This window comes from Aethalodelphis obliquidens, unplaced genomic scaffold, assembly GCF_003676395.1.
Source record: "Aethalodelphis obliquidens isolate GAN/ISIS:26980383/991018 unplaced genomic scaffold, ASM367639v1 scaffold7, whole genome shotgun sequence".
Classification (NCBI taxonomy): Eukaryota; Metazoa; Chordata; class Mammalia; order Artiodactyla; family Delphinidae; genus Aethalodelphis; species Aethalodelphis obliquidens.
The window spans coordinates 63796893-63809925 of record NW_020837951.1 but is presented as its reverse complement, the minus strand read 5'-3'; the positions used below and the strand labels follow the sequence as shown (position 1 = coordinate 63809925).

At 39.1% G+C, this 13033-nt stretch overlaps 1 protein-coding gene across 1 annotated transcript in view; it reads left to right on the top strand.

Moving 5' to 3' along the window:
• FREM1 (FRAS1 related extracellular matrix 1) overlaps nt 1-13033 on the top strand; it is a 155990-nt gene that overhangs the window by 68092 nt on the left and 74865 nt on the right. The window contains exons 16-17 of the mRNA XM_027105887.1: nt 8216-8395; nt 12217-12402. Coding sequence (XP_026961688.1) covers nt 8216-8395; nt 12217-12402 — 366 coding nt within the window. The remainder of the gene's footprint in view (nt 1-8215; nt 8396-12216; nt 12403-13033) is intronic.

Genomic DNA, 13033 nt, shown 5'->3' with positions numbered 1-13033 from the left:
CTTCCTGCGCTTTGTTCCAGACGTTAAGCAACAGTTGTACATATGTATAACTCTCTTCTAGTGTGGTGGCCATAGAAGAGAGTGTTGACACATTTTTTTCATAAGACCTAGTGGGACACTGGGGCAAATTGTTTCAGATAGACATTTTTGTTATGTTAATAAATTAACAGAGGGGCAGAGTCAAGATGGCATACTAGGAGGACGCTGAATACGCGTCTCCTCACAACTAGGGCACCTACTAGGCACCAGTGGGACCACGGACACCAAAGGGGATGGGAAGAACCCCCCAGTGACTGGGTAGGACGCGGGGTATGGGGGAAGTGAAGGGGGAGAAGAAGTGGAGGCGGGATGGGACTGGAGCCCCTGCTGAAGGGTGGCTGGGGGAGGGGAAGGGATCCCATGCCTGAAGGGGAAAATTGGGGGACCATTGGGAGGGCAGAGGATCAAAAGGGAGCGTGGCCAGGTTTCCCCTGCCCACTTGGGCCGCCAGGAACCTGCTGAGATCCGGGGCCTGATTCTCTGACCACCTGAGGCCCCTTCCAGCTGCGCAGGTCCTGAGGGAGTGGGAGGGAGGGAAGGGGGAGCAAAAGTGGGACCGGCAGCCCTGAGGGGCAGCTGGGGGAGGGGAGGAGTTCCTACACCCAGCGGGACCCACCCACAGTTAGGGGTCCAGCGGCAATGGGGGAGACCCTGGGGGAGATGGTGGGGGAGGGGAATGGAGGAATGGAAGGGAATGGAGCCAGTGCTTTCCCTGTCCACTTAGGCACCGGGGAGCCTATTGGGCTCTTGGGCCTAATCCTCTGCCCTCAGAGCCTCCCTCCTGCTGCTCCGAGCCCAAGCCCCGCCTCTACGCCCCCACCCAGGGCCCCACCTCTGCACTCGGAGACCCCCTCCAACGCGCTGGGTCTAAACTCCACCCACACACCCTGACCCAGGGCCTTACCTCCAAACTCCAGAACTCCACACTCCAGAGGCCCTCCTTTCCACGTGCTGCCTCTCCCCTTCCGAGCGGGTCCTAAGCAGAGGCCCTGCCCCATGCTTGAATGTCTCCCTGCCTAGGCCCTGCCCCTAGGGCCTTTTCTGGCTACGTGGGTCCTGAGCCTAGGCCCCACCCCACACTTAAACGTCACCCACCCACCTGCCTAGGTCCCACCCCACCCTAAACCACTCCCCTCCCTAAGTTCCACCCCCACCTAAACTCCACCCCCATAGCCAAGGCTTTTTTTCTCTTTTAGATTGGGGTTCTGTTTTACGATGTTGATTCATTGTTGTTGATTCTTTTATATTTTTATTTTTCCTAATAAACCTTTTATTATTCTAATTTTATTTTATGCTTTATATTTTGTTATTGTTCTCTCCTTTTGGCTTGTTCCCCCCCCACACTTCTTTTCTTTTTTCTGTTGTGGTTTTATTTTACCTTGTTGCAGGTGTTTTGATTATAGTTTTATTTTTCCTAATATATTTTTTATCATTCCAATTTTATTTTGTTTTTTATTCTTTGTACTGCTTTGTACTGCTTTGTACTGCTCCTTTTTTTTTTTACCGTGCCATGAAGCTTGTGAGATTTTGGTTCCCAGGCCGGAGGTTGGGCCCGAGCTCCTGTGGTGGGAGCTCCGAGTACAAATTGCTGGACTAACAGAGAACCTCACACCCCAGGGAATATCAATCTGAGTGAGGCCTCCTGGAGGACCTCATCTGAGCACCAAGATCAAGCTCTATCTGCCTGCCTGCAAACTCCACTGCTGGGCATCTCAGGCCAAACAACCAGTAAGACAGGAATAGAGCACCACCCATCAAAAAAAAAAGACAAAAAAGGAGACTACATAATGATCAAGGGATCGATCCAATAAGAAGATATAACAATTGTAAATATTTATGAACCCAACATAGGAGCACCTCAGTACCTTAGGCAAATGCTAACAGCCATAGAAGGGGAAATTGGCAGTAACACAATCATAGCAGGGGACTTTAACACCCCACTTTCACCAATGGACAGATCATCCAAAATGAAAATAAATAAGGAAACACAAGCTTTAAATGATATTAAACAAGATGGACTTAATTGATATTTATAGGACATTCCATCCCCAAACAACAGAATACACTTTCTTCTCAAGTGCTCATGGAATGTTCTCCAGGATAGACCATATCTTGGGTCACAAATCAAGCCTTGGTAAATTTAAGAAAATTGAAATCCTATCAAGTATCTTTTCTGCCCACAGTGCTCTGAGACTAGATATCAATTACAGGAAAAAATCTGTAAATAATACAAACGCATGGAGGCTAAACAATACACTACTAAATAACCAAGAGACCAAGAATTCCAAGAAGACCAAGAAGAATTCCAAGAGGAAATCAAAAAATACCTAGAAAAAAAGACAATGAAAACACGAAGACCCAAAACCTATGGGATACAGCAAAAGCAGTTCTAAGAGGGAAGTTCATAGCAAAAAAATCCTACCTCAAGGAACAAGAAACATCTCAAATAAACAACCTAACCTTACACCTAAAGCAAACAGAGGAAGAAGAACAAAAAACTCCCCAAAGTTAGCACAAGGAAAGAAATCATAAAGATCAGATCAGAAATAAATGAAAAAGAAATGAAGGAAACAGTATCAAACATCAATAAAACTAAAAGCTGGTTCTTTGAGAAGATAAACAAAATTGATAAACCACTAGCTAGACTCATCAAGAAAAAAAGGGAGAGGACTCAAATCAATAGAATTAGAAATGAAAAAGGAGAAGTGACAACTGACACTGCAGAAATACAAAAGAATCATGAGAGATTACTACAGGCAGCTATGTGCCAATAAAATGGACAACCTGGAAGAAATGGACAAATTCATAGAAAAGCACAACCTTCCGAGACTGAACCAGGAAGAAATGGAAAATATAAACAGACCAGTCACAAGCACTGAAATTGAAACTGTGATTAAAAATCCTCCAAAAAACAAAAGCCCAGGACCAGGTGGCTTCACAGGCAATTTTTATCAAACATTTATAGAAGAGCTGACACCTATCCTTCTCAAACTCTTCTAAAGTATAGCAGAGGGAGGAACACTCCTAAACTCATTCTACGAGGCCACCATCACTCTGATACCAAAACCAGACAAAGATGTCACAAAAAAAGAAAACTACAGACTAATATCTCTGATGAACATAGATGCAAAAATCTGCAACAGAATGCTAGCAAACAGAATCCAGCAGCACATTAAAAGGATCATACACCATGATCAAGTGGAGTTTATCCCAGGAATGCAAGGATTCTTCATTATACACAAATCAATCAATGTGATACACCATATTAACAAAGTGAAGGATAAAAGCCATATGATAATCCCAATAGATGCATAAAAAGCTTTTGACAAAATTCAACACCCATTTATGATAACAACTCTCCAGAAAGTAGTCATAGAGAGAACCTACCTCAACGTAATAAAGGCCCTATATGACAAACCCACAGCCAACATCGTTCTCAGTGGTGAAAAACTGAAAAGATTTCCACTAAGATCAGGAACAAGACAAGGTTGTGCACTGTCACGACTATTATTCAACATAGTTTTGGTCACAGCAATAAGAGAAGAAAAAGAAATAAAAGGAATCCAAATCGGAAAGGAAGAAGTAAAACTGTCACTGTTTGCAGATGACATGATACTATACATAGAGAATACTAAAGATGCTACTAGAAAACTACTAGAGCTAATCAATGAATCTGGTAAAGTAGCAGGATACAAAATCAATGCACAGAAATCTCTTGCATTCCTATAAACTAATGATGAAAAATCTGAAAGAGCAATTAAGGACACTCCCATTGACCATTACAACAAAAAGAATAAAATACCTAGGAATAAACCTACCTAAGGAGACAGAAGACCTGTATGCAGAAAACTATCAGACACTGATGAAAGAAATTAAAGATGATACAAACAGTGGAGAGATATACCATATTCTTGGATTGGAAGAATCAACATTGTGAAAATGACTCTATTACCCAAAGCAATCTACAGGATCAGTGCAATCCCTTTCAAACTACCAATGACATTTTTCACAGAACTAGAACAAAAATTTCACAATTTGTATGGAAACACAAAAGACCCCGAATAGCCAAAGCAATCTTGAGAAAGAAAAACGGAGCTGGAGGAATCAGGCTCCCTGACTTCAGACTGTACTGCAAAGCTACAGTAATCAAGACAGTATGGTACTGGCACAAAAACAGAAATATAGATCAATGGAATAGGATAGAAAGCCCAGAGATAAACCCACGCGCACCTATGGTCAACTAATCTATGACCAAGGAGGCAAAGATATACAATGGAGAAAAGACAGTCTCTTCAATAAGTGGTGCTGGGAAAACTGGACAGCTACATGTAAAAGAATGAAATTAGAACATTCCCTAACACCATTCACAAAAATGAAGTCAAAATGGATTAGAGACCTAAATGTAAGACCGGACACTATAAAACTTTTAGAGGAAAACAGGCAGAACACTCTATGAAATAAATCACAGCAAGATCCTTTTTGACCCACCTCCTAGAGAAATGGAAATAAAAACAAAAATAAACAAATGGGACCTAATGAAACTTCAAAGCTTTTGCACAACAAAGGAAACCATAAACAAGACCAAAAGACAACCCTCAGAATGGGAGAAAATATTTGCAAACGAATCAACAGACAAAGGATTAATCTCCAAAATATATAAACAGCTCATGCAGCTCAATATTAAAGAAACAAACAACCCAATCCAAAAATGGGCAGAAGACCTAAATAGACATTTCTGCAAAGAAGACATACAGATGGCCAAGAAGCACATGAAAAGCTGCTCAACATCACTAAGTATTAGAGAATTGCAAATCAAAACTACAATGAGGTATCACCTCACACCAGTCAGAATGGCCATTATCAAAAAATTTATAAACAATAAATGGTGGAGAGGGTGTGGAGAAAGGGGAACCCTCTTGCACTGTTGGTGGGAATGTAAATTGATACAGCCATGGAGAATAGTATGGAGGTTCCTTAAGAAACTAATAACAGAACCACCATATGACCCAGCAATCCCACTACTGGGCATATACCCTGAGAAAACCATAATTCAAAAAGAGTCATGTACCAAAATGTTCATTGCAGCACTATTTACAATAGCCAGCACATGGAAGCAACCTGAGTGTCCATTGACAGATAAATGGATAAAGAAAATGTGGCACATATATACGATGGAATATTACTCAGCCATAAAAAGAAATGAAATGGAGTTATTTGTGGTGAGTGAATGGACCTAGAGTCTGTCATACAGTGAAGTAAGTCAGAAAGAGAAAAGCAAATACTGTATGCTAACACATATATATGGAATCAAAAAAAAAAAAGTTCAGAGGAACCTAGGGCAGGACAGGAATAAAGACGCAGTTGTAGAGAATGAACTTGAGGACATGGGGAGGGAGAAGGGTAAGCTGGGACGAAGTGAGAGAGTAGCACTGATATACACACACTACCAAAAGCATAGCTAGTGAGCAGCAACTGCATGGCACAGGGAGATCAGCTCAGTGCTTTGTGGTCACCTAGAGGGGTGGGATAAGGAGGTTGGGAGGGAGATGGAAGAGGGAGGGGATATACGTATGCATATAGCTGATTCACTGTGTTGTACAGCAGAAACTGACACAATATTATAAAGCAATTATACTCCAATAAAGATGTTAAAATAAATAAGTTAATTAACAGAAATACTGTATTCAAAAAGGTGTTTGGTTATTTGAATGTTATGTTTTCTGGTAATGTTCACTCAGTTACTCAGTTGGTAGTAATTTAGTGCTCTTCTAGGATGAGTAAAGAGAACTTCAGTACTATAGGATCTAAAGTTTCAGTGGCCCCGCTCTTTCCTCCATACATTGGTTATAAAGATCACCAGAGAACAATTGTGTCACCATTATTTTACTTCATCGATTGATTTATTTTATCTTATTTCTACGATTATGAAAACAGTACACGCTCATTGCAGAGAACATGAAAAAATATAACAAAGTTTTGAAAAAATTACCTTACTTACCTTTCAAAGAGAATCACTGTTAACATTTCAGTGTTACAGTATTTTCGTTTTTATAATCATAATTTTTAACATAGTTGCAATCGTGTTATATGTGCAGTTTTGTAGATTCCTTTATTTATTTAGATAATCACCTAAAAATGTTTATTAAAATATTTAGTAAATTTTATATATTTTTTGTAAACACGTTTTACTAATTGAATAATATTTTATGATATAAAATTACATTATTAATTTCCTATTCTCCAAACATTATATATGAGGTCATTCAAAAATTTTCTTTCAAATAGCAGCACAGTTAACTATTTTAAGTATAAATTATATCTTTAGACTGTATTTCATTTCAAGGTAAAGAATTCTTCCACCAATGCTGTAGCCTTTTTAGTGTTTAACCCTCAGCCAAATTTTCCAGCTCTTTCTGTAAATGTATCCTATGCTTCCATTATATTGAAATTACAGTTATTGAATGTACTATGTTTGCTTTTTTGATTAAGCTGTTTTCATTTCCTAGATTTTTCTACTTCCCTTCCAGCTCCCTCTCCCTACACGTCCTCTCTCCTCATCTCCCAATTCTCTGCCTTATCTGCCTTATAAACTACTCATCCTTTAATGCTCAGTACAAAGCCAGCAAGGCCATCTGAAAAGACTTCTCTGACTTTCTCTGTTGTGTGTGCCTTCCCCCCATGCCATCATCAGCCAATATTCTCATCCTCGTTCACCCTCAGCACCTGGTACATAATCAGGCTGAGATAGATGAATTTTCCATTTAATAGGTAAAAAATGGCTTAATAGTAGCAATTTCATATGGTTCCACTTAATACATACACGTATCTGTGATGTTCTAACTGAACTGCATTTCTTTCTCTACCATTAGACTGTGTCAGCTCCTGACACATAGTAGGTCTTTGGACATTTGACATTCTTTTGAACTGTCTTTTGACGTTTTCAACACGTCTGCCTTTTTCTCTGCTGAGGCACCCAGAACACTAATTTTCATATAACAGGCATTAAGTATATATTTATCAAGTGAATGATGAGTAAACAAACTTTATGCCAATTTGTTTTTTATAATTATGAATAGATGAGAGGTGTCTTTTTTTTTTAATTTTCCTGAAGTTGAAGGCAGATTGTTTAATTTTAGTTCTCTCAACTTCACTGTTTTTTAAAAATAAATCCAGTTATCTCATCCTTTAATCATTTGGTTGCTTAATAATATCATCTCGAGCTTTTCCTTGTCATTTTTTTCAAACAGGTAGAATAATGCCAAACACAATGCTCTGTAGATTTAACCAATGTGTCTTGTGAAAAGAGATGACATCCCTGATCTTTTGTGTCCTAGGCTCATCAAAACTTCAAACATAATTGCTTCCCTCTTGGCACTTTGAGAGTGATGCCTGAGAATTATCAAAAGCATATCTGCAGAACTTTCCTGTCCCCTGGACAGCAAGCATTCCCACCTCTGTGCTGTTAGTTCGTAATCCAAGAGCAGATTGTTCTGTTTACTGGTGAACTATCTAGCCCTGACGTTTTCTTCCTTCTTCCTCTCATTGCCTAAGTTGGGGCCATTTTGAATCCCATAGCTGTAAGCTCTAAAGAGTAAACAGAAAATGAAAATAAATGCCACTTCTTTTCCAGGTGCTGTTGCTATTTTGCTAACATCTTGGCTATTATGTAATGAGGAAAATACTGAAACCAATCACAAAAATGTGGATTATATCTGTATTTCACCTATTCTGCTTCTTCTGTAGTGAATGGTTGTTCATTTAAGGTGGTTAATGCAAATGGGAAGACAATTACCAGAGGGAAAAGGGTGCCTTCTGTTCTCCCTGAGGTTGGTCCTAACACTAATAATTATGAGAGAAGAGTAAAGCCATCACGAGTCAAGCTTCGTGTCTATCCCTTATTCATTTATGAACTGTCAGACCCTTGTTAGCCCTGTTTTGCCCCTCCATATGGTGATAGATGGCTGGCAGGGATTTCACCAGAGGCAACAGATGGGCAAGCATTTTTGTGTTATTTTTATGACTCTATTTAATTGCATAGATAAAATTGAGTTTTACCTTTTAACCACATAAGTTCCTTCCCTTGCCATTTCATGCTTGTAGAGCAAGTGTGAGTGGGTTTCATCTTGGCATTCTATGTTTTTAAAAGTCAGGCTTAAACTCTAGTTGTGTCTTCCAGGTGGTGAGATTGGCCTGGTGCCTTGTTTTGACACCATAACGTTGGTAGTTTCGGACACAGAAGCTGGCCCTTTTGTGAATGGACCTCATCCATCTGTTCCTCGTCGTGAGTCCTTTCCAGTGTATGATCTCAACATCACAGTGTATCCAGTGGACAACCAATCACCTTCAATTGCAATAGGTGACAATTTTTTCTTTTAAAGTTCTATTATTTCACCTAGTGTCATACCCATGGTCCAGTGAAATGATGCAATTTACATATAGTCAAAATAGAAAACCACCATACAGAATTGCTTCCAATAATTGCCTCAATACAAATTTGTGGAAACTCCCTGATCTATGAAAGATTACAGGGCAAAAGAATTTACTTGTTTAAAAATTTAGATAAATCTGAGGGACCTTCAAGATGGCGGAGGAGTAAGACGTGGAGATCACCTTCCTCCCCACAAATACTTCGGGAATACATCTACATGTGGAACAACTCCTATAGAAAACCTACTGAATGCTGGCAGAAGAACTCAGACTTCCCAAAAGATGCCCTGAGGCGACCTACACGCAGAGGCGGGGCCAAATCCAAAGCTGAGCCCCTGGGAGCTGTGAGAACAAAGAAGAGAAAGGGAAATCTCTCCCAGCAGCCTCAGGAGCAGCGGATTAAATCTCCACAACCAACTTGATGTACCCTGCATCTGTGGAATACCTGAACAGACAACAAATCATCCCAAAATTGAGGCAGTGGATGTTGGGAGCAACTGTAGACTTGGGGTTTGCTTTCTGCATCTAATTTGTTTCTGGTTTTGTGTTTATCTTAGTTAAGTATTTAGAGCTTATTATCATTGGTAGATTTGTTTATTGATTTGGTTGCTCTTTCCCTCTTATATATATATACATATATATATTTTTCCCTTTTTCTGTTTTTGTGAGTGTGTATGTGTATGCTTCTTTCTGTGATTTGGTCTCTATAGCTTTTGTCTCTATAGCTTTGCTTTTACCATTTGTCTTCGGTTCTGTCTGTCTGTTTTTTTTTTTTTTTTTATAGTTTTTTTTACTTGTTATCATTGGTGGATTTGTTTTTAGATTTGGGTGCTCTCTTCTTTCTTTTTATTACTTTTTTATTTTTTTAATTTTTAATAATATTTTTTATTTTATTATTTTCTTTCTTTCTTTCTTTTTTTTTTTTTGGTCCCTTTTCTTCTGAGCCGTGTCGCTCACAGGGTCTTGGTGCTCCGGCCAGGTGTCAGGCCTGAGCCTCTGAGGTGGGAGAGCTGAGTTCAGGACATTGGTCCACCAGAGACCTCCTGGCTCCATGTACTATCAAATGGTGAAAGCCCTCCCAAACATCTCCATCTCAATGCTAAGACCTAGTTCCACTCAACACCAGCAAGCTACAGTGCTGGATATACCGTGCCAAACAACTAGCAAGACAGGAACACAGCCCCACCCATTAGCAGAGGGGCTGCCTAACATCATAATAAGGTCACAGACACCCAAAAACACACCACCGGATGCGGTCCTGCCCACCAGAAAGACAAGATCCACTATCATCCACCAGAACACAGGCACCAGTCCTCTCCACCAGGAAGCCTACACAACCCACTGAACCAACCTTAGCCACCAGGAGCAGACACCAAAAGCAATGGGAATTACGAACCTGCAGCCTGCAAAAAGGAGACCCCAAACAAAGTAAGTTAAGTAAAAAGAGGAGACAGAGAACACACAGCAAATGAAGGAGCAAGGTAAAAACCCACCGGACCAAACAAATGAGGAAGAAATAGGCAATCAACCTGAAAAAGAATTCAGAATAATGATAGTAAAGATATCCAAAATCTAGGAAACAGAATGGAGAAAATACAAGAAACGTTTCACAAGGACATAGAAGAACTAAAGAGCAAACAAACAATGATGAACAACACAATAAATGAAAGTAAAAATTCTCTGGAAGGAATCAATAGCAGAATAACTGAGGCATAAGAACAGATATGTGACCTGGAAAATAAAATAGTGGAAATAACTACCGCAGAGCAGAATAAAGAAAAAAGAATGAAAAGAATTGAGGACAGTCTCAGAGACCTCTGGGAAAACATTAAATGCACAAACATTCGAATTATAGGGGTCCCAGAAGAAGAAGAGAAAAAAAAAGGGTCAGAAAATATTTGAAGAGATTATAGTAGAAAACTTCCCTAATATGGGAAAGGAAATAGTCAATCAAGTCCAGGAAGCGCAGAGAGTCCCATACAGGATAAATCCAAGGAGAAACATGTCAAGAGACATATTAATCAAACTATCAAAAATTAAATACAAAGAAAAAAATATTAAAAGCATCAAGGGAAAAGCAACAAATAACATACAAGGGAATCCCCATAAGGTTAACAGCTGATCTTTCAGCAGAAACTCTGCAAGCCAGAAGGGAGTGACAGGACATATTTAAAGTGATGAAAGAGAAAAAGCTACAACCAAGATTACTCTACCCAGCAAGGATCTCAGTCAGATTTGATGGAGAAATTAAAACCTTTACAGACAAGCAAAAGCTAAGAGAATTCAGCACCACCAAACCAGCTTTACAACAAGTGCTAAAGGAACTTCTCTAGGCAGGAAGCACAAGAGAAGGAAAAGACGTACTCTAACAAACCCAAAACAATTAAGAAAATGGCAATAGGAACATACATATCGATAATTACCTTAAATGTAAATGGGTTAAATGCTCCAACCAAAAGACATAGACTGGCTGAATGGATACAAAAACAAGTCCCATATAAATGCTGTCTACAAGAGACCCACTTCAGACCTAGGGACACATACAGACTGAAAGTGAGGGGATGGAAAAAGTTATTCTATGCAAATGGAAATCAAAAGAAAGCTGGTGTAGCAATTCTAATATCAGACAAAATAGATAGCTAGTGGGAAGCAGCTGGATAGCACAGGGAGATCAGCTCAGTGCTTTGTGACCACTTAGAGGGGTGCGATAGGGAGGGTGGGAGGGAGACACAGAGGGAGGGGATCCTGGGATATATGTATATGTATAACTGATTCACTTTGTTATACCACAGAAACTAACACACCATTGTAAAGCAATTATACTCCAATAAAGATGTTAAAAAAATATTTAGATAAATTCGTGGAGAGAGAATGCAAGTGTGTGTGTGTGTGTGTGTGTGTGTGTGTGTGTGTATCTGTGTGTGTGTGCACACCCTTGGGAATGAAGACAACATTGCAATCCTCAGATATTCTGGTTTTATTTCACGTGGGAAAATATCATTTGCCTGCTGGAGAGCCAATAATTTATTTTATCCATAATAATTTCTATTAGAATTGAATGAGTATATTAGCGAGACCATTTATATATACTTGACCTTATTTGCTTTTTAGAAAGTCATCTCTTCATAGGCATTGTGTATATGTTCTGTGTCTCAAAAAAAAATGCAAACATATGTATGAATGTTATTATAATTTGCAAAGTATCTCCTAAGCAATGTTCTGGGGAGGAAGCATTATCCCTGCAGAATAATTAAGCACCAAGGCATGAAAAAATGTTCATTATGAGCGATTCATAATAGTTCTCAGGCAATTAATGCTCTGACAAACAGAGGCAACAACTGATCTTGAGGAGTACATAGACCACATTTAGTGACTTATCATTAAAACAGTTTGGCAATTCTTAGTTTCATTTGTCACTTCTATAGACACAAGGGAAATCAGAGTTCCTTGAGAGTGACTAAAGGGCTGTACTGAAGCATTTAGTATTTCTGCTCTCTTTCTATTATTGTCTGGCTTGCTTATACAAGAAAAAAATATAATTCCGTTAAGTCAAATTAAATTCCCCCCATTACCCCTGAATATATTCACTGTAAGGAGAATTATGCCAAAGGAAATGAATATCTCCCATGGAAGTATATTTGCATGTAGGATGCTTCTATGAATTGGAATTTCAATCACTCCCTTTTGTTCTCACTATTCTGATTAGAGGATTTCACGCTAAGTCATAATTGTGTTATTATTTGTATGCAGGTACCATGTTCTTTGTAGATGAGGGTTTCTCAGCAGCCCTTACTGTTAACCATTTGTCTGCCACTGATGCCGACACTGCAGTAGATGACTTGGAATTTGTTTTGGTTGCTCCTCCCCAGTTCGGCTACCTTGAAAACACACTACCTTCTGCAGGTTTTGAAAAAAGCAATATGGGCATCAGCATCGGTAAGTCATGGCTTTGTGTCCAGCAATAATTAGCCTATGTTTGTGACTGATTGGTTAGATCATGTTTAATAACTGGGTTAGGACTTCAGAAATGTTCAAAGTACTGTATATACTCAAGGAATTATTATTATTACCAATACTTTTGAGTATTATTGTTTTTCGTTCTAATTTTTCATTTAAAATTTCCCCATGTATGGGAGTTTACTTCAAAATAAATGGAGATTTCACTTATGAAAACTATAAGAATAAATATTGAAGAAATAATGTTTTTAAAGGCCCTGATAGCAACACAGAACTCTGTGATAGAATAAATCTGGTGGAGCTCACTGGTCTCATTCTCACAGTTTTTTTTTTAACACTTTTAAAAGATATGGGCAGAAAAGATTAGGAAACATACCATGGAAATGTTGAAGGTAATGACATTAATTTTGAAACCAAAATGCCTCTCAGATACTGAAATATCTCTGGTATTTCAGGCAAAAAGAAAACAACCAAAACAAAAACAGACACCAAAAACACAGTTGTCCAAAGGCACCACTTTAGAGTTATTCTCTAAGCACCTTTTGGGGTACATCTATCTTAAATATGAGAGAATCTGGGTTTAAGATTAATTGCATTAATAGAGTGACTG